Here is a 22,993-nt window from a genome sequence, read left to right on the forward strand (position 1 = left end):
TTACAGCCTTGTTCAATGACTTCAGCGTTTTAAATCATGCTGGAAAATGAACTATAGAAGAAAAAAACACTAACGTTTATTTAAGTTGTTAACTATATGTAATGTGTTCATAATAAATTTTATTTAGATAATATATGCAGAGAACAGATGGTAGTGTTCATGTGTTTAGTAAAAATACGAGACCAAGACAAATAAAGCTGATAGAGATTTTAAATTAAGAAGTAGGAAATTTTCATAAACAACTTAATTACCATGCTCTAAATACAGCTAAATATTTTAGGAAAATCAGAAAAAAGTTACTGGCTACAAAGATACCGTATTGCAAACCTAGTCCTTGACATTCCTAATAGTGGAAGTAATGCATCCACACCCAACATTAATATACTAGTCTTATTAGTGTCCTGGAGAGAAGATAATAAACAACCATTAATTAAAGGGAAAAGACCAAGTAAATGTACTTCATGAGATGCATGAAAGAAAATTCACAGAAAGATAAACACATGTACAGTGTGTTCTATGACTGCACTCAGGAATGCTATTCAAGCTTAAAGTATCTGCCAGCTTTACATTTTTAAAATCCTAATATTGTGAAATTAAGAAACTCTTACAAACACAGATGTAGCTTCATTCTGCTTCCACAGAGCTTTAGAAGTGTTTTATTAAACAATTTATTGACTTAGACTGATTGCTTGAGTGTTAAAACTATATCTGCATGTGCCAGTGGGATTTGTTCATACATTCAGATCTACAAAGGTCTAATAAGCAGAGTAAGGAGCTAAATGTGGTGTGTAAACAAGTCATGATTCCTGGTGCTTTATATAAAAGAATGAGAAAAGATGGGGTGAGAGGAGAGGGGGAAAAACATCCAGAAACAAAAGAATACACAGAAATAATACAATTCATTTTAAAATCCTCAATGGCTTTTTGACATGAATTTTGCTTCTTTTGTGCTTAGGAAAGTGAGAACTATGATCCAAGGTTTTCCTCAAGTTATGGCATTCAGCTATATAAGGTATAAACTGATGTTACTGTCTTTTACCTAGTGGTATTTTTAACAGCATCTTCTTTCTCCATTTGAGACCTTTATCCCCCTGTCATAAATGGTCAGAATTGGACAGTAAACTGAAATATTCCCAGGGCAGGAAGGGAAAGAGATGTTTTACACAAAGTTCGATCTTGTAAATCTCAATTCCACTAGAAAATTAAGCTAGGAAATAAGACTAAGTACTCAGAGGTTTCCCTGTAATAAATATATTGACAAACTATAAATGCAAAGGAGAAACAGAATGAATTGTGTAATTAACCAAGGAAACATGATGCCATGAATTCAGCTACACAGCAAATACACCCTGCTACGAGCTTCATAGGAAAAATTCTCTCATTAAGTTCTGTTCATGATTGTGTATTTCAGAGCCTTTCATTGTAAAGAAACTCAGTATTTAATACGTCAAGATTTTTAAAAGGAAAAGTTTTAAGTGTACTACAAATCATAAAGCAAGTTATGAATGCTAACGTGTCATCTTATGCTAAATGCAGCATGAAGGACTTGGACACCTCAGCAATCGTTGCAAACAAAGCTACTCAGCTCTGTGAAGGGAATACTTAGATATCAAATAATTAGAGATGCTGCAAACTGAGTGAAGGATTAAGCTAACTTTAAAAAATAAAAATTAATCTAAAATCTCTTACAGGAAGGACTAAGAAATATATTACTGGGAATCAGCCTACCGTCATTTTACCAATGAAACCATTTGAAACCGATTTCCTAATTGATTGCACTGATACAAAGATATAAGTAGACTGCTTACAACTGGTACACAGTAGTCTAAAGCTCTTCAGTAGATACAGGTGGTACTGTTTCCTTATTTATGCTCTTTCTAGCCATGGATGCAATGGCTAAGCCTCAATCTGGAAAAGATGCAGATGACGCTCATTGGCAAGGTCAAACAACTACAAGAGCTGGCAGGGTGTATGCTAGATCCATCTGCTTAGGCATATATACAAATTATTTGGCAAGGCAAGGATAATATCACAGTAATTTTGGATCAGACTGCTTTTAGATTGCCAGGTGGAAGCAGAAAGGTTTTGATCATCTGTTGTTTGCAAAGAGGTCGTGACTCCCTCTTCTGAACACACACCTTGCTACAGACATCCACGCCTTGGATGCCTCTAGGTGAGGATACTCAGTGGTTAGGTTATGAATTAACTATTTCTCTTTCATCTGTCATCTGTCCCAACAGGGTAATAAAAGAGCACCTTCTGATGACTGCTGCTTACAAGCCAATTAATTTAACTTGAAAAAATAATTCATTTAATCCATTTCTGGTTTTGGAAAAAAAAAAAAAAAAAGATTTAAAATAAATATGAATTTACTTAGGCAACTTTGCTTTTATACAGCTGTACTTATACTTTGACACAGAAGCAGAACAAGAAAATCCACCTACTGCTCACGAACATTGTGAGAAATACTATTTGCTAAATGGCATTGATGTTGGATTATGAAAGAAGATAAACTGTTATTGGTTTTGTTGCTGCACCTCTCCTCCTACCATTTGGCTGATTTAACTGTCTCTGAAAACTTTCACAGCATTAGTGTCTGAAGTAAAAACACAGATAAGAGTTATTTATATCCCATCATCTTCAGCACTGTATAGCTAGTTGTCTTCTGTGTCAGTCTAGCTACATCTGGCACCTGATTAAACAATAATTGGGCATGGCAGCAGCACTTCTTAGTGACTTCCTTGTCCTTGTTAATAAATCACAATTGTCAATTTATAGCAAATTAGGAGAACTCTGCTCTCTTAAGCCTCATTTTATTTAAATCACAAAGATTTATGATCCTCCAGAGTATAATATACCTTCCATTACCTCCGTAGCTAGTAATCAAGAATATGCCTGTCAAAGTCAAAGTGCAAGGATTCATCATATTATTTTTTAAAAACCCTGGTTCTTCTCTGATGACTACAAAATTAATTCTCTATGGATATCAGAGGTTTATTTTGCAATTATATTCATTATGCTGTAAATTCTGATAGTCCTTCTAAACCTCTCCTTACATAAACACTGGGTGTTCATGAACACTTTCAATGGTCTTTTGGGCTTTTAATCGATGACAAAAGATATGTCAGTGATCTATCACTGAGTTGATTTGCATTGTACATAAGTGAACTTAGTCCAGAGGTCTAAAACTGGATGAGGCACATGCTCTAAAGTTTCCATGGACACTAGATCAACTGGCTGATGCAGATCACTGTGTGAATGCACAGGGAGATGGAGAAGAAAATGAGTGACATTGAAAACAGTTGATTTTGCCCAGGGTCATGCCCTGTACATAAAATCCAATCAAACATATTTGATAAATATAAAACATTGAATGTTTTATATTTAGTCTCTAATTCAGCCAATGCTCATGAACAAGAACAATGTTTTCAGTACCCTCCAAACACTAAGGGGCCTATTTCTTTTAAAATACATGCTGCAATGACAACAAAATCTTCCCCCTCAGGCTATCAAAAGCTGGTGACTCTTTATTAACATGAACATTGCAGAGAGAGTTATAAAGACTGGACGTTGGTACAGAAATCACAATTCCTAATAATAAGAAATAGGAAATTAAAGCAAATACAGTAACTGTATTTTAAACTTATTACTTCAGGCAATGGATCTATTCTTAACACTTAAGTAATTGAACAGTCTGCATGAGAAAGGAGGGACACATCACATGCAAGACCTAATAATAGCTGCTACAAAGCAGGGCTTACGTGATAAGAAAACCTCTCCAAAGCACACATTACATTTCTGAAATAGAGTTAAAGATGCTGAAAGAATCTCTCAGAATAAGCCTTTGCTGGCACATCGCTGTCTGTTAAAGATGCAGAGTTTTGGCGTGGGACAGCTCTGTACTGTTAAGAGGTCTCTTACTGAAATATATGCTGTATCAACAAAAATGCCTTTGTAATCTGTTTTGCTTGGGGAAGCTGTGTGAAGCTTCCTGTACAGGGCTTGCCCATTCAGAGATACCAGCAATCCTTTCTGGAATAAGCCAAGCCTAATTTGATAGGGGATTGAACTGTGACAGGTAACACAGGGAAGGCAGCTTTGTTTTCTGACACAAACAAACAAGCACATTAATTTCTCAGACTACTACAGAAATCAAACATGCCCACCATGATAATGAACAAGGGCACTACATTTATTTCAGAGGCTTTCAGAAGTACAAGGAAGAGATCCCCAGGGGGCTGTGGAGGACAGCACCTGCCCTGCACCAGCTGTGTTGGAGCCTGACACCAGAAGCAGCCGAGAGCAGACAGCTTTGGTACTTTACCAGCAGTGTACGTGCACATACACAGTGATCTACTCATTCTGTAGCTCATCTATTGTTTCTATTAATAGGAGAGAGTTTACTCTTACGTTATAAAATGACTTTTCAGCTTAGCCTGCTTACAGCAACTTCTCCTATTCCATCATCCCCAAAGAAGGGGGGAAAATAAGTCAACCAACCTCCCAGGACAACCTCTGTTCATGTTCTCAGACAACCAAAGAAACCCAAAGGCCATATCCTTAGTACAGTCAGTGCCAAGAAAGCCTCAAGGATAACAGATGACAGACAATCACTAGAAAATCTTAACAATAAGGATTTTCAGCTGTGACCAACTACTTCAACTGATTCAATTATGTGGAAATTGTGGGATGCTGAAAATTAAGAGCTGGTTAAAGAGAGCTTGATTAAGCAGAGTTACAGCAACCAGTAATCACCTGAAAGACAGATAAACCACAGAGGAAGAGAAATTATTATTAAGTGTAATAGGACCAGGCAAACATAAGAACAAGAGCCTGAAATTCAGACTAAAAGCCAATAAAAACTTCTCCCGTACCCTGGGAAAAGAATGATTGGAAGCCTTGTCTCTTACGGCATTTCACACTAGACCAGAAAAACAGAAGTAAAATAAATAAATAAATAAATAAAAATATAAAATAAAAATAAAAATAAAAATGGGAGGAATGATCCACCCTAACAAGAGAATGAAGATGGTGGCGCCCACCAGTGGGTATGGCTCACTATTCACCTTAACCTTGCTGCTTAGTTCCTCCTGATGCAGCTCTGAACAAACATAGCAAATGCCTGAAGCTGCTCAACATCTGCTTTCTTGCTACCCTAGCAAAATGGAAATACTTCTTCAGAACTGGCTTTATTATTAAGAGCCCTCATTAGGGCATGCCACAATACATTACTATGTTTTTTACAGGGCTTGCGGTGGGTGTATGCATGCTTCACCACCTTCAGCCAGCAACTGTGGCAGTAATCCCTCCTTAAGCCTTTCATTTTTATGCTCTTCTGGATGTAAATCTCCATTTTGTTTAAACCCACCATAATAGAATGGGCAAAAAGAACGAAACACAAATCTGACTGGTGCATGGTAAGTTTTAAGGGACAAGCACACAGGAAAATACTGTGATTTCTGCTGTTTTCTTTTACCCTAGGAACATTATATGAAATTATAACCACCCACTGCTGACACTGGTCTTTGCCCTAAAAATCCATACATAAATACAGGTCTACTCATTTTACATGGCCACCCATTGCCTCGCATCCCTAAGGGCTTTCTGCATTATTTTACTAAGAATGAAAAATGCTTCTTTAACACTCATTAATAAGTATTTTAAGTACAGTTAGAACAAACAAACACAAACTAAAACACCCCAGCTTACATAAACACATGCTCCAACAGAAATTATCACAGTGAGAGTTCAAGGCAAAATCACCTCACACAAGCAGCATTTTGCTGCACTGATTTCTTCATGTGAAAACTTGGCATTGCGCTCACATTCCGCTGTCTTCCCAACCCTGACACTGGGAAAGGAGAGAGACCGGGACTGTGTAACCTGTGAAGGCAGAGATGTTTGCTCTCCTGTCCCACGTGGATGAGGGCAGGCTGGCTTATGAGTGCCTTCCAATTTTTCCTCCTTCTGCAATTGCAACTCATGGTTTTATCAGTGCAGTGAGTGATGTATTCAGGGACTTATATGCGTATGTTAACAGATCCAAAGAAACAAAAGCAAGGAGTTGCATTTCCAAACAGGATTAGCCTAACAAACTAAAGCCAACATGGACTCTCCTACAGCTGGCAGGCATCAGTAGCCAAACCCTACACTTGGTTAAACTCTTATAACCCCTCCCAAATCAGCATAACAGAAACTGGCCCACTGGAAAACACTTGCATGGCCTCAGCCTCAGAGCTGTCCAGAATAGCTGTACATGAGCAAACACTGTGATACCTACATTTTAAAACCTGTTCTATGTTAATATTCCTAAAACAACCATTATTCTAGGGCTCCAACAGATTATTCATGTAATACTACAGAATTACATCAACAGGGTAAAATGCAGGTGCAACAAATTTTGTTTGCCCATGCTCCAAGCAAATGCAGGGCCTGGTGCACCCTCATGAGTGAATGATACAGTCAGTGCAGCACTGAGTCCATCTAATGGCATGGGGTCTGTACGGATGTATCCTGACTGTCAAGCCTGTGCTGAGCACTCCCAGCTTCTGCTTGGCTACATCCATCTGCAGGCACATTAGTCGTACCCGTGTACAACACGTGATAGACACGAATCTCCTATATCCCACAGACACTCTTCTGCTCTGAGATTCTCTGTTTCTAACCCTGCTTCCAGGGACAAAAACCTGGCACAGGGGGTAGGGGTGAAGAACAGCCAAATTCCTAGCAGAAGTTTGGAGCCAGCTTTCTCACTGAGTATCCTTCTGGCTTCACTATAATGCCTCCCACCACAAGAGCCTGGCTGCAAAGCATACCGTATCTCCAAAGCCCAAGAGCTTTCCCCATGATTTTTCCAATTGTATTTGTTATTCTGGATGACTGGTGAAATTGCTTGAACCCTCAGGATACTGTAGTGCTCCTAGAAAAGTCAGGACACTGGCTGAACTCAAGAGGGAAGTGAGGGGAACTGGATAAAATTTACAGAGCAACTCCACCACAGACACATCAGCACGTGTTGCCTGAAGTGTAGACCATGTGCAATATTGATTCTACTCATCATCACTTTCCATTTCAGACAGCTGTTGGTAATACCCGAACCCAGAGATGACAAACTTATCTGCACCCCAACAGCTCAGGCTCCTGAACAGCCAAAGAGGCTGTGGCAATGCCTGGGCAGGTAATGTATTTCCTGTTCCAGGCTGGCAATGCTCTTTCATTTCAGACTGAACATGGATGTATTTTTAACTCTCTTTCCCTAGTTCTCCAAACAACTGTATTTTGGAGAATGAAAATAATTCTCTTTCGTTTCCTGTTGCCTCAGTTTTAAGGAGAAGAGTATGAAATACACAAAAATCAGCAAAAAAAATAAGTATTCCCCAAAGGACATTTTCTGAATAGAGCAGTGGCAAAATACAGCATTTCTTTCACTCACTTTAGTTTTTCCTGTAGCTATTCAAGTAAATCCTTTCTCAATGGCTTATCGATTGCAAGTTTGATTGCTCCATTGAATTCTGACACCCACAGACTTGATTTAACAGTATCAATAGGACTACACACACTGTTGGATAAATGAATTAGCACAGTACCGTTCCGTTATCTATTCAGCAGCCACCAGCTGTGCACGTACAGACTCACGGTGCAGGTGGCCAGCAGCATTCAAACCAGAAGAAAGCTTCATTTCTCTACTTGTAATCATACGGCACTATCTAAGCCACACATATTATTTAAATAATCTTTCAAAGAATGCTATGGAGAAGAAAAAGAATTGCAGGATAATTACACCTATGTATGTGTTTTATATGAAAACACAAGTTTCATAACATTACCAGACATTTCTTGCCAGCGTTGGTGGCACCCTGGAGCTCTTGGTGTCACTGCTTTCCAGCTGCCTTAGGTGGCACTCTCACACCATCTCCCAGCGTCTTTGGGGCTTTGTCCCCAAAGGAGAACCCCAAAAGAACTGCTTCCACCATGACTTACCTATAGCAAACATATTCAACACTCATCTTAAGGAAAGAGCTGCAGCAAGGATAAGCTATCAGGACCTAGCCATCCCCACTCATAAGTGAGCAAACTATTATTTCTGCTGTCATCATACACAACCACCTGGCCCACTGGCCTTTCAGCTCAGGTGGCCCATCAGTTTACTCAAATCCATCATAGGAAGCATTACACAGTGCCAAAAGCCCAGTAAGTATGCATTCAATAGGAAAAATATTTTTGTGATCACAAAAAAATAAGAGATTGGACCATCTTCAATGCAGTAATAAAAAATAAGATTATACACTTCTGCTATCATGGTTATGGTTGAAGTTCCTGATTCCATCAAGCACCGGTCTGGCAACTGGTCACTTAAGCAGCTTTCTGCTAGCTGGCCTACTGTTTTTTTTCTGAAGGCTGAGCAATAGGAACCCCAGAGAATGGTCAGTAACTGTATATCCCTTTCCAGGGAACATTATAAAGACTTTATCTCATTTGAATGAGCTTACATTTGGGCGAGAAAAAAAAAAAAAAAAAAGGCGGGTTTTTCACATTATTTATACACTCCTCTACACAGGATTTAAAAAAATCTACATCAAACAAGGAAAAACAAATGCTGAGAGGGCAGATTTAGGGCAATTTATCAAGGTCTGGGAAATAGCTTCCAGATGGATAGAGTTGTTTGCTGCTGGCTGGTGAGAAGGAAGCAAGGTATTGTTATTGAATTAGCATGAATCTCTGGTGGAGAACTGCGTGGTAGATAGAGTGCTCCTTTCATATGGTTTGCATTTGGACCTGTCAAATTTCATTTTTACTCAAAAACCTGTGGTAAAGACACAGAGTTCTTTTTTTCTTATTAAATTTCCCCCAATTCTCCCCATACTGTTATCCAGTCAGTATTTTTAAACTCTGCTTTAAGTGCTATGCCTGGGTCTGTTTGCTCTTTGCCATGCTTGGATGACATCTTGGTGCTTAGAAGCACACAAGTGGTTTTGGGTTTTGTATTCACTGGATGTTACCTAAGAAAGTTTGTGAGAGAGCAGAAAGTCTGGATGCCCTATGAGATATTTAAACTGAGTCAGTTCAAGAGTTTATCAAAGCCTTTCTAAGTAAAAAGATGCACACTAAGGTCTAACATATATTCAAAAGCATAATCTAACTAGAGGATTATTCTTGATTATTTGTAAACATGTCTTCTAATAGTATAAATGCATCTGATATATGTATATTGTAAAAAAAAAAAAAAAAAGGGAAAAGAAAGATAAGCTCAATAACTGCCGTATTTCTACTCTGAATATAACCTGGATATCTGTTCCCTATTCCAGCAAGCATGCTTTACAGAGAAAGGCATACAAAGATACCTAGTATTTTCCTGCTAGTTCAGAAAGCTTTTATTTTTGAGGTTATCCTAACAGTCACCCAAGCCCATATGAAAAATTCAATCTAGATTATGTTAAATATCAAATTAAAATGACCATTAGTCTATTAACCTAAGGAGATAAATAGACAGAGCTTCCCTTGTTACAAATCAGTTGTCACCAAGTAGCTAGTTTCAGTAGAATGAATTTTTGACAATGTGGTCTTTTAACATCCTGGAAGTTTCAGGTTGATATATCAATAGGTAGAAGGATTTATAATGAGAGGAAATTTCCAATGATTTTTTTAAGTGATTTTAAATGATTTAAGAGAACAGAGATTATTCCTGTATTATTCCTGAGTACTAGGTAAGGGGGCACAAGGGTGAAACAGCAATGAGCTTCACATCTTTCCTCTTCCAGTCTTTCAGGGATCCACCATGATTACTCTCTTACCATCTAGGATGTACCCCAGGTAAATACAGAAGGGAAATGGTGATATCATCTTCTCCAACTAATTCGTAAATCCTACTTGGAATGTAAGACATGGATATTTGTGCTTACGTCCTACATGTATGTCTGGCTATGACTTTTTTTTGTCTATAGCTCTCATTACTCTGTTTTATAAGCATCTGCTTTAACTGACCAAGACTCTGTAAGAAATACCCAATGAGGCAAATAAAACCACAATTTAAAAGATGCAACCTACTTCTTTGGTCCTAACATCCTCTCCGCCAGCCTGTGAACAGATCATATGCCTCATTTATTACTTATATTTGATCCCTCAGCTACTGACTACGGAGCTAGGTTTCCAGTTATATCAACTCTGAAAAAAAGTCTTGGTAGCCTTAAGCTCTAATGATGCAATGTTTATCAAGGGATTTATACATCACTAATGAAGAAATAACATTACTCAATGACACAATTTTCCAATTTTTAAATCTGTTATCTAGAAACTGCCATTGCATGCTCATAACACTTAGCATCTACAGAATTTCACATTTTCAGATCACTACACAGACAGTACTCAGAAGTCAGAGACAGCTGAGCTAGTGGTTATCAATTATCACCTTTTTGCTAATCAGTCTATGTGAGATGGATGAAAGCTAGCAGGTAGCACATTCTGTGACAGTAGATGAGACAAGTACTTAATTTTCATCTGAACTGCCTTTCCTTTGGCATGGCAGCCCATGAAACGGTTATCTCGATGTTGGCAGAAGAAATGAAAATGAAGATAAAATCAACTCGCCATTTCATATAGATGTCTATGTCTATGTATCACAGAATCAGAGAACACGCAAGGTTGGAGGCAACCTCTGAAAATTGTCTAGTCCAGCCCCCCTCCTCAAAGCAGGGTCAACTAGAGCAGATTGCTCAGGACGCATCTGTATAGTCATATCCTATTACATAGGATAAAATTTTGCAGTAGAGCACAGTTGAAAGTAGAGCACAGTCGCATACAATCTGCTTAAGGAAATGATCTGTTGAGCTCGGTTGCCTGTAAAATTGACTTCTCATGGTATAACAATTAAGAAAATAGAAGGGATGGAGAATACTTTATTGCTTTTCATGTAGTTCATTTGTAGGCATACCTTGAAGCCAAAAGGGCAAGTGCATTGATAAAACTCCACTGGATCATTGTTGCATGTCCCATTGTTCTTACACGGATTGGAGAGGCAGGGGTTACACTTGGACACAACATTGATATCTACTGGCTCTGGAAAGGCAAAACACAGTGTATTAATAGAGAACTGCATTATGAAATTAATACTTCCTTATACAATACGAATACAATACGAAATGAATACTCTCATATACATTTTTTCTTAATGCAGTATTTACCCTGTGTTGGCAAAAATGTGCATTCTGTGGGTGCAACTTTACACAACACTGAGGGATTCATAGGGATTATGGGGATTTTAAGTACTTAAATCAAGTGCTGGGGAAGTCTCAGTGATGCTTATATTCTGCACATGCGAACATCAGCTCTGAAAAAATGTGTTGGGATCTCCAGAGAAAGGGCTTTTATATATATATATATATATATATATATATATATATATATATATATATATGGCTTATAGCAATTTGTCCTTCTCTCAGTGCTGGAAGTTCTGCAACAGCAACCACATGGGAACTATAACATGACATTTCTATGGCTGGTAACAAGAATGAAAGTGCAGATTCAACAGCAGAAATGAAAAACATGCATAAGAAAGATTTAGTTAGAAGCTTATGGGAATGTTTAGGTGCAAAGTGTTCTACCATCCTTAGTTTTACCAGAGTTTAAAATTTATTTTCCTCGGGTTCTGCCCAGACAAAAGACCATCAACATTCAGATACCTTGGCAAAATGTAACAAAGATAAACACGCAAATATGTAAATATATGCAGGTAAATACGCACATCTGTATTTAAATAGCATTTAATAAATGACATTTTTGAACATAACCCATCCAGAAAAGTAGTGAAATTTGTGGGCAAGTAAGAAACAGAACAAAAACCAAATCAATACTAACTATATTTCACGTATTGAATCAATTGGCATTTAATTAGAGATGTTTCAGAAAGCTAATTAAGACCACTCCATTTACAATTAAGAAAATGGTGATCGTGAAGTGGCCAAATTTCAGCTATTAATGCCCTGACAGCTTTTACATGTAAAAATTAAAGCACAACACTTCAAAAAGTCTTAAATTATATCAAGCAGTAATGAATCTAAAATATTTTTATCTCGTTTTTAAGGTAATGCATTTTAAAATATCTTAAAGTTGATACTGTGATGATCAGAAGTAGACACTGACCTTCTGTTCCTGAATGATAAATGATAAGCAAGAATGAATTGTGATACATCCTGAAAGTGAAGAATAGCTTATACTAGAGAGCAGGTGGAGCTGTAGAGTGCTACAAAAACTAGAGATGAAAGATCGCTTGTAGCCAAGAATTTGCTTTGGAGTGTCCTCTATGAGATATAAGCTCTCATTATTAACTTTGAATACTTGCACAGCACCAACAGGGGGTAAAGAACATCACGGGAACAGGTAACAATCTGAGCTGAAAAGTGCTTACAATATAAAGGCTTTATCCTGATCCTGTACTGATGGTAGTGTTAACATGACTGATGAGTGCAGCACAGTTGATTGCAGAATGAGACACACAGTAATGGTGAAAAATATACAAGTAACAAATCCAAAAAAAAAAAAAAAAAAAGACTGTTTCCTCTTCTATCTTTGGGTTTTATGTCTGTCTAAATACCAGACATGTTTTTAACTTAGAGTTAGGATAGCAAGAGGAAATAACATTTGTATTTCTGGCACTGACAGGGGTGGAGTGCAACATGTGAGCTGCTTTTCGCTTGCTCCTCTCAGAACAGGCAAAGGTGGCTGCTTGGTGAGCTCACAAGACAGACAGCAGTGCTGCTCTTCTATTTGATTTTGAGGTCACTAAACCAGAATTCATTATTTATTTTCTAATATACAAACATACATTTTCCATTTATTCCTATGGCACAGATCAAAGCTAATCAATGTAGGAGCTAATAAGAACAGTGTTAGTTCCTAGCACTTAAGTAGTTCATTAGTTGGTCCATGGGGATTTGATTTATAAATCCATATAGCAAAATGCCCTCAGCCCAGCACATTCCTTTCCTCTACTACATAACTAGGAGGGCAATTTAATAAAAAGCAGATCTGAGTTTGCATGACTTGCACATTACATACTTTTATTTTCTTGGCTCTGCTGAGACATAACCTTCTGCTCAGACACACACTAAAAACGTAATTTTAACAAGAGTAAGTTAAACTACTTTTTATTTTATTTTATTTTATTTTATTTTTTTTAATGTAAAAGTTACGGGAGGCCACAGAGGATATCTGCACAACCTTTATACAAGCATCTCAAGGTCCTGAGCTTGGTGTGGGCTGACATCTGCAGCAATGATCCAGGCTTTTTTGAGGCAGGGGGCACTTCAGCACACCCTGAGCTCTTTGCGAGCAATATTGGAGAAAGGGTTGAACCTACATATGCAGAAGTAGTGACATATTCCTGGTCACTGTGTCATCCCACAGACAGTGTTGTTCTGCTGGCTCATGGCACAGCCACAACACTCCCTACCACAGGCCACATAGGTGGCTCCATCCCAAAGGTTAAACTGCACTTGGCACTGCAAAAAATTCTGTCACTTTGCCATTAAAGAGTATCACTGATGTCCTGGTGAAACAGTACAATGCACTGGATGTTAAATGTGCACATGAGAATTGGGTTCAGTTACTATTAGATTACCAGATCACGCACTGTTTTTCAATGTATATATATAAATTGTGATGAGAAAGGGTGAATTTTACTAGGGTCTGGAGCTTCTTGGAGTGTCCTGACATTTGTTCAGACCACCAATAACTTCTACTTGTCCAAAGACTTTGCATCACTGCTTTTCTCCGTTTCCATTCAGATAAAGACAGCCACATGGACAGCTAGGACAACAGAAAGCCCACCAGCTTCCTAGTGGACCTAACTGATACCTACATAAAAACATACAATTTTTTTCAATAGTCAGAATCACAGGCTTACTTAACTCTTGCCTGAGAGATGCCTGTTTAGTTTTGAAAATGAGCTTAGTTATTGATACAAAACAGCTTCAAAACAGAAGTCATCTGGCTTCTCCTGTTGGATTAATTTTCAGTCTCTGTTTAATACATAAGAATGACCACTTTCCTTATTTCACTTACTGTGAACAAGTGAATTCTTGATTTTTTTTAGTATTTAGGAATATTTGCACTTCACATTTGAGACTATTATAACACCTGTAGTTCTGATAACTAGTCAAAGTTCTGATAATAGTCAAAGTTCTGATAGTTTTGAGACTGACATTTCAAAGCAATTAAATTATAAGGTTGCAGTTATTAAAAATATATTTGAAAGGCCATAAAATTCACCTCAGGCTTGGAAACCTGTGCTCTAAACCTACCTCAACACCATCATTTGTTTGTTCAGCAGTTTAATCTCAGCCTCTATAAAATTGTGGTGCCAAGCAATATTGTAAGTGTTCATGGCACTGAGAGAGACATAAAAACAGACTTTCTGCCCTCGTTTTCAAAACAGACTACTGATCCATCTTTTCTCCTATAAATATATCTCTATCTCCAGCTGAGGGGCGGCCTGCAGCTCCCTCATGAGGGGAGCGGAGGGGCAGGCGCTGAGCTCTGCTCTCTGGGGACAGCGACAGGACCTGAGGGAATGGCATGGAGCTGGGACAGGGGAGCGTCAGGCTGGGTGTGAGGGAAAGGTTCTGCACCCAGAGGTGGTCGGGCACTGGGACAAGCTGCCCAGGGATGTGGTCATGGCCCAGGCCTGTCAGAGCTCATGAAGCACTGGGACAACGCTCTCACACAGTCTGGTTTTGGGGTGGTCCTGTGTGAAGCCAGGAATTAGACTTGATGATCCTTGTGGGTGCCTTCCAACTTGGGATATTCTCTGATTCTATGATCTGCATATACTTACTGGCAATCTGAGCAAACCTCCAAAACTCCTTTTCCAATAAGAATATTTGGGTATAACCTAAGCTACATTCAACAACACACTACATACTTTATCCACAAGAAGATGTGCTCCTTATCTTTTGTCTGACTGCTCTCTAATGTAGCATATTCCTGTCCATGACTATACTTAATTGTTAACAGCTGCACTTCAACCCTCTCCTGAATGCAGACTATATTCAGACATGAAAGATTTTCCTTAACATATAGTTTCTGATACAGAGCTGATGAGGGCATGAAGTTGTTTGTGGATCTTCAAAAAAAAAAAAACGTAATGTTGGTAAATATCTGTTTTCCATGAGAATTCTCAGTTTATTGGTTTTCAATAATATGTAAAAAATAACTAGATAACTATATTTTAAAATAACCCTTATTTTTACCAAAGTTATCTGGGGTAGCTAGAAGGCCAAAACCAATTTATTTGCTCAACTAAATTATAACAACATCCTATATGCTAACTTGCTATCACATAATCTGGTGCAAACTTCATGAAGTTTAATTCCGAGGTCTGCTGTTTTTCATTCCAGTGGTAGAGGTAACTGCACTTTGTGGAAGAGCACTTGAAAATGCAACTTGAATGTAATCTGATGTTCAGAAAATGAAAGCCAAATCCAACTCCGTCTATACTCACTTTAAACCAGCTTGTAAGAGTATAGAAAGAAAGTGGTGCAGACAAAGAAAAGCAATAGGAAAGAATAGTCTCCCACCTTTGCACTGGAAGTGGTGAGTCGGCGTTGTGAGCAGCAGCCTGTCCACCATGGTGTCGGGCCCACTGCAGCGCGCTATTCCCGGCTCTTTGTACCCTGCTTTCACCCACTCAGAAAGCCAGCGGAGGTTGCAATCACAGTGCAAAGGGTTAGTACCTAGTGCCCTAGTAGTATGTAAAAAAATTAACATCAGTTATTTTGGCTTGCAAGCAAAGATAACATCCCTGAATCTCATTAAGGCACATTTTACTCTCATATAGGAAAGCTTTATTTCAAATTGTGGGAAAAAAAATCTTCTGAATATTCAGAAAGTCTTCTAGAATTATCTCCTCCAGTATTCCTGCTCCTTTTCTTCCCATCATTAGTAACAGAGGTTTCATAAATACCTAACAACCAAGCATTTGTGCTTCAGGAATGTCAACAGACATGCATTGCTTTCATTAAATAAAAGAAACCAACCTGGAAAATTCAAGTCTTTGGCCATGGTGAGCATATTCTAACAGCGAATTGTGTTATTTAGTTTGGATCTGATGAGTCACGTTAATGTTGCCTCACTGGATAAATCATGCACTAAAAGTATATCCTTATTTTCAAAACTGCAACCTGGTATAAAGTTTGTTTATGGCTTTGAAAACATATTTGAAGGTTAACCCATCTCTTGAATGAGGTCACATGGTTGAAGTAGATGTGTTCAAATAGTGTAATAATAATTCACCTGACTTTTTCATTATTAATGCAGATCTATCTGGGAAACAAACAAACAAACAAAAAAACTTTTTACTCTAAGTTTAGGTGCCATCTTGACTCTTTCTTTTTCCTCATTAAAAAGTGTCTTTTTAGGCAATGATTCAATCATAGACAAAGCTCGGACTTCAGAAAAGTAAGTCTATAAACAATTAACTTTTGGAAGTGTAAAGATGCTGGATGTCAGTATTTATTTTGCTGAAAGTAAATGTAAGGCTTTAACTGTGCAACACCTCAACTGCAGTGGGAAGGAAATTAACCAAATAGTTACAGATAGGGAAGAGATCACTACATTTGTTAAAAACTATTTTTAAGATGGTATTTTAAACTCAATCTTCTTTCAAATAAAAATATCAGACAGGATATTGCAATAGAAATCTCAGTAAATTTGTTGATACATTTCTATTGGAGTGACTAATGAACCCACTGTGCCCTAGACAGATTCATAATGAGGGTTCATAGGTTCAAATCCCGTCTAGAGCTCATTCATCAAAATTATATGTGTACGGCAGCACAGCATTAAAAAAATCCATCCATTCCTTCTGTAAATCCATTGCTAACAATAGAAAACTATTCAGTTGACTTTTTAACCCTGTAACTGTGATCAACCGGCTCACTTGTCCAAGGTCAAACAAAATGCAGCAGTGAATTTTGGACCCAGAAATTAACTTTAGCATCAAGCAATTGTAATACATAAAATGGGAGTCGGAGGACAACGGAAGGCCAGTTACCCATGTTAATTAATCTTCATAAAGTACATTGGAAATGAAGATGCCCCACAGTCACTAGAAATGATTACCGATGACACTGTTGTATAACTACAGAAATTATAACACATATCTCTGTATCTTTTTTTTTTTTTCCCTTCTCCTGCCATCCCCCCATTTCTAGGAACTATTGTGAATTCTTGTGTTCTCATTCATGTGCTCTAACATATTCTATTTCTTTGCCCATTATAGCAAACTATTTTGAGAAGGTACAAATACCTTCTGCTATAATGAAATACAACCAACAACATTTCCAAAACATGCTGCAGATATTTCTGTTAAGCCTTTTTTTTAAAAAAAGAAATTAATGTATTTTTTAGGTAACTCTTAGAATAAGGACAATTAAACTGATCAGGTACAGCCAGACAATATATTTACAATGTAAAGGAAATTCAGTATCTTCTCCTAAGCTTTAAACAATGCTGGAAAAAGTGATTAAAGTATATAGATGTCAGTTTTGTTCCTCCAAATGCAAGCCATTTTAAATCTGTTATAAAAGACTTGACTAAAAACAGTTGTTTTGTCTATACTAGAAACATCTTTCTTTGCAATTCTGGTAGTTCATTTGACCCCTCTAAATTGTACTGAAGCAGAAGGCTGATCATACTGCTCAGCACCTTGGTAGTCAGCTTCCTCCAGTCCTAATATCTATCTTACCCGTAGCCACGCGGAGCCTGTAAATTCAACAGAAAGTTTTGTTCCCCCGAGTTATGAGTTTGATGAGTAGCAACCTCTTGTACCATTTTCAAATTTACTTAAAACACATGCTTTCTTATCAAAGATCTATGTATTAGGGCAACACAAGATTAATTTATTTTCAATTATGTATGACTGTGTTTGAATCAGCCCAGCTTTTTCTGGCTTGTGAAGAGCTTAAAAACTAGCAAGATCATTGTGTTTGCTAAAAGTTTCAGATGATCATGCTGTATCCTCTTTAAGAAACTGGAGACCACAACTGTACTGTAAAATTCAATTGTTCAGCATTGCAAATTACACCCCAGACAGGTCTTATTTATTTTATGGATCCTATTTATTACTGTTCATTTGAGCTTTGTGTATTTTACATTTCTGGCAGCACATACATCTAAACAGATAGACTGCAGTGACTGTATTGGGCCAAAGGGGTTTTTATCACTCCCTAAGGTGAACAGTTTACCCAGCAAAATTGTGTCTGCACTTCATTTAAAGTGAACCCCGAGGAAAATCCAAACAAATGGGGCATGATATGTTTATCTCTTGTGTTCTAAAAATATCCTCAGAAGCCAGATTCCCAGTATGGAAGGTGCACTTCCAAAAGGAGATACAGGACTTCAGCTCTGTCAGAGTTTCACTCCAAAACAGAACAGAAAATATGTTCAGACACGTGTTCCAGAGAGCATGTTTAAGGTTGCAAAGACAGAAACAGAGATATAAAAGCTATGTTAAATGTGCATATGCACACACATACATTTTTATGTCTTGATATATGTATACACCATAATCAACTCATATGCATGAGGGCAGCATTACAGCAGAATATCCATATACACTTGTGAAACTAATCATATCACAAAACAACCAAGACATACACAACCTCTTGATTACTTAAGGACAGTAACCAAGAAACATGGCATACAAAATTACTTTTCCTTTACATCTATTGTCTTATAATGTGCAGTATCACACATTATTTCAGTGAACAAGGATATTCTGTTCACTATTTTGGCACTAACAGACTGTGTTTTGTAAAAATTGCAGCTATTTGTCTTTAAAGTTCTTTCATCAATTGCATTGCATTTAAAAAATTGCATTTATCCTGGACCCAATATGACAGTCATTTCTTGAAATACGTGAAACTTTTAATAATTTTTTTAAAAATTATGAAGAATTAATACTGCGGTATAACCGATTTCGCTATGATTGAAAATACATAGTCTGAAGCAGCAATTCATCAAGTTCATATACTGACAACATTTCTGTATGAAAAACATATGACACTTATTAAGCACAGAATTCACATTTGCTTAATATTTGTTCTTTGTGGGAGGTTTCCTGTCTCCCTCTCACACCATAACACACTCTGCATTTCACATAGACAATGCTGAAAGAAAGCATTAAACACAAAGTGCTCAGAAGAGGAAACCATCACATTTGCTCATTTGGTTTTCCTTAAGAAAATATTTTGGTAACTAATAACAACAGGTTCTAGTATTTAGTTTATTTCCTTTGAACTGTGAATATCCACAGCAGAATACGGAAAGTAAGCAGAAAAAACAGAAGAGATATACAATCTTAAATTTGCAGTAATCTGTACTGTTTTATAAATCTGAAACTGATGAACCAGACAGAAGTACTTACAGATGGGACAGGGATACCAGGTCGTTGAATGAACCTTCGGGAACACTGGAAATATCATTTCCATGGAGCGTCCTAGAAGAGGGGGGAAGTAGGAAGGTATCAAACCATGGTATTGCCAGCTGCTCAGAAGTGAGGGAATTAGTGCTGAAGAATGATATTTAATTTTCCTTCTTTGTGAGTTTCTACAAGCTTCACAACTCACAAACTTCCATGCTACTTCTAGATGTTGACATTTAAAATAATGATACAATCAGAACTGTTGGTGACTAATGTTTTAAATTAAAAAGGTGACATACTATTTATGCTATTAAAAGTGTATTGATGACAAGCAGACCCTCACATACAGACCTGTAATTCTTTTACAGAATCCCATTAGCTGAAAACACAAAGAAAACAGAAGAGGGAAAATAAGAAATGTGAGAGTTAAATTAAATATTGACTTCAGAGAGACCCTAGGAGAGAGCAAGGGTCCATGAAGGCAAATATATCTGCACTTTGACATTGCAGTTTTCCATTCTTACAGTAGGAAATAACTCTTTGTGTGGTATTTTACAAATCTGTTTGATAAATAAATTTCTGTTACCAGTGAAAATACTTGTTTTAGGGTATTGTTAACAACATACAGCAGCAAATGAGTGTGATGGTCTGCAGGAGGGGAGATGATGAGGTGTCAACTACATAAAAACTATCTAAAAAGTGCACCAGAGAAGATATACAATTGCGTAATTTTTTATTTTTAATAAAAATAAAATAAACTATTCATCTGCAGCATCCTCTGCCTCACTGGATAACTATCTAGCAAAATATGGCATGGAGAAAAATATTTATGTAACTTTTCTAGTTTCTGTGTCACTGCCTGCCAGCTTAATACTTCACACAGTAACAGATAGAAAGAACTCTTTAAGAGTCAATTCCGTTGGACCCCACTAACCCCTTCTCAAACAAAAGGTCATAGAGAAGTTGTAAAGGAAAATGATATAATTTAGTGTTATTTTGTTTTGCACTTCTCCCCTGAGCTGCTTCAGTTATATAAGAATCCTGTAGTGTTTATGTCCACTTTCCCAGGTCCATCAAGTACTGTAAGGGCTCTAGATGGGGCAGAGGAGGTGCAAAACAGAAGCCCACTGAGTATTGGGTTTGTAGCAGCAATTTCGCTTGAGTCATTTATTTTCTAATTCACCTGGTGACTTATGGAACAAAGCAATCTCATCTTTTTGAGTTTTGTGACCGTTAAAGGTGCTTGAAATGGTGAAAAAGTCAAATATCTGGGCGGATGGAAATACAAAACAGCCCCAAATGAAAGTAAAAGCATCTCTTTTTCCATCCTTTCTCCACCCTAACACCACTCTCAGCCTCACCAGGATCTCTGTGATGCCTTATACTTCTTACGAATTTAACTTTTACACAGTGCCTTACACCAAGAAACACACAACGAGGAAAACCAAGGTCCCCAAGGGTCCCCAAGGCCCCTTATCCTGTATCCTGGAAGCCAGGGATCTGCTGTGGGGCTGCGAGATATGTGAGCATAAGCAATGTTACCATGATCAAGTTTCCCAGTGTCTTATGGCAGGTACAGTTTCTATCTTACTATAAAGCAAAATTCTTCTACAGAGTATGAGACACCAAAAACTACAGCAGAACTGTCCTGATGGGATTGTTCTTACAGTTCTTGTCACTGTAAACCAAAAACTTCCCTTTGTACCATCCAGACTCTGATATTTTCTTTTGAGCATACCTAAGTTTGGGCTATTAATATTTGTCATGTATAAGGAAGGATGGATCTTCAAGTGATTAATCCAAACACAAACAGGAAGGATGTGAAGTCCCACACGGTAACTCCAGATAAAACACACTGATTCTATACGGAATGACCAACTGACAGGGCCATACCCAAACAGCTGTAAGATAAGGAATGCCTATATTGGTGTCAGGATGCAAGATCATGCCTGATCAAAAAAATTATCAGCAAAATATTCCTTCCTTTAATGAAGTGAACATATTTAAATGAACAGAAACTCAGAATGAGCCTATGAGCTGATATTATAAACTACTTAGAGATGTATGAGATGATTTCTCTTTCAACAGGAAGCAGAACTTGTATTTATCATCATATCAGTTCTCTATTTTGTGAAGGTGTACAATTGCTTTCCTACAGAAAATGTCTTGGAAACTTTTTTCCAAGAGAAACTGAAGAATAACAAAGCGATTCACCTCTAAGAAGGTAAGAAACACCAAAAAAATAAACCCATATTTAATTAATGACTTCACTACATATCTCAAGCACTGAGATATGTTTCATGGATACAAGTGACTGCATGTTAATGAAAAGATTATGTTAGCAATATCTCCACCCGCGCAACTAAAATTAACTGATAAATGCTAAAAACCAGAAGAGTTACAGTATAAAATGGCAATAGAAGAATTCAGCAGTGCAGTGAAATCTTTTTCCTCTTGGATCAACAATAAGAACACATTTATAACAAAAAACTTTGAAAGCAAGTGCTTGGTTTAACTCTTGAGCATTTGGACAGATAATGCCTACGCATGCTTTATTATCTCCTTCAGGAGCACAACTTCTGGGTATCTCCTTGTCCAAATACTGGTAAACAGCAAGAGGCTGAATTTAAGGTGATGGGGATCTCTGCTTTGAGCCCATAATAGGACATTTGAATTTCTCAAGCAAAAACTTTCTTCCTCATGTATTCCTACTTTTACTTTGTTTTACTTTTTTTTTTTTTTTTTTTTTTTTAATATACTTTACATATAAAGACATGAACTAAACCTAAATGTTCCCAAGTCCTGCCTCCTAACCTGTTGTCTCCTAACATTAGGTAACTATGAACACAAAGTGGGGGCTTTTCCAGTAAAGATCAATCTTCTCTGTAACGACAGAAACGTGGCTAAAAGCTTGGCTGGGCTTGCAGGATAACTACATAGAGTCATTCTGTGATGCAAACAAAAAGAAAAGAAACTAAGGTAATTAATATTTCTCTTAGGTCAATTCAGTGCACATATAACAATGAAAGTATATTGCAAAAAGTGGTTCCAAGGTGGTGTCTGTATAGTATATGCAGCAGATTTATTATCACACATGTTACTCTGTGTGAGCTCTAAATCACCACTGCACTTCTCTACATAAATGTGAGCTCCTGAACTGCAGTTAAACATCCATTGGTTTTCAGTATAACTAGAATATCCCATGCTAGTAGAATATTCTGTAGCTCATTTAGCAGTTTTTCCATGAATATAACATGGAAATTTCTTTAGTGATCTCATAAAATATTTTTATTTCTAGACTTTCCCTCCTAATTAAATCAGGATGAAATGTCATAAGATGTAACACTGTCACACAATAAAAATAATCTTTAAAATAATCAATTCAGGTCAACCGGAGAGTTCTAACATTTTTAATTACTTTGTCTCAATCTCTGAGCTTTTTAAAACTATATTTAGCTTCTAAAAACACTAGCTTTGAATAAGAAAATCATAATTTTTCATTGCAATATTTTTGGTGGAAAAAACTACTGATATAGACTTTTGCTTGCTGAAAAAAAAAAAATCTTACAATTTTAT

The 22,993-nt window shown here is 37.3% G+C and overlaps 1 protein-coding gene across 1 annotated transcript in view; it reads right to left on the reverse strand.

Annotated features, from left to right (window-relative positions):
• The window catches only part of SLIT3 (slit guidance ligand 3), a 522,803-nt gene that overhangs the window by 66,899 nt on the left and 432,911 nt on the right, over window positions 1-22,993 (reverse strand). The window contains exons 25-27 of the mRNA XM_082771405.1: window positions 19,421-19,492; window positions 15,573-15,736; window positions 10,928-11,052 (exon numbers count right to left, since the gene is read on the reverse strand). Of these exons, the coding sequence (XP_082627531.1) occupies window positions 10,928-11,052; window positions 15,573-15,736; window positions 19,421-19,492 (361 nt within the window). The remainder of the gene's footprint in view (window positions 1-10,927; window positions 11,053-15,572; window positions 15,737-19,420; window positions 19,493-22,993) is intronic.

This window comes from Aythya marila (genome assembly GCF_965140915.1).
Source record: "Aythya marila genome assembly, chromosome: 14".
In the NCBI taxonomy this organism is placed as follows: Eukaryota; Metazoa; Chordata; class Aves; order Anseriformes; family Anatidae; genus Aythya; species Aythya marila.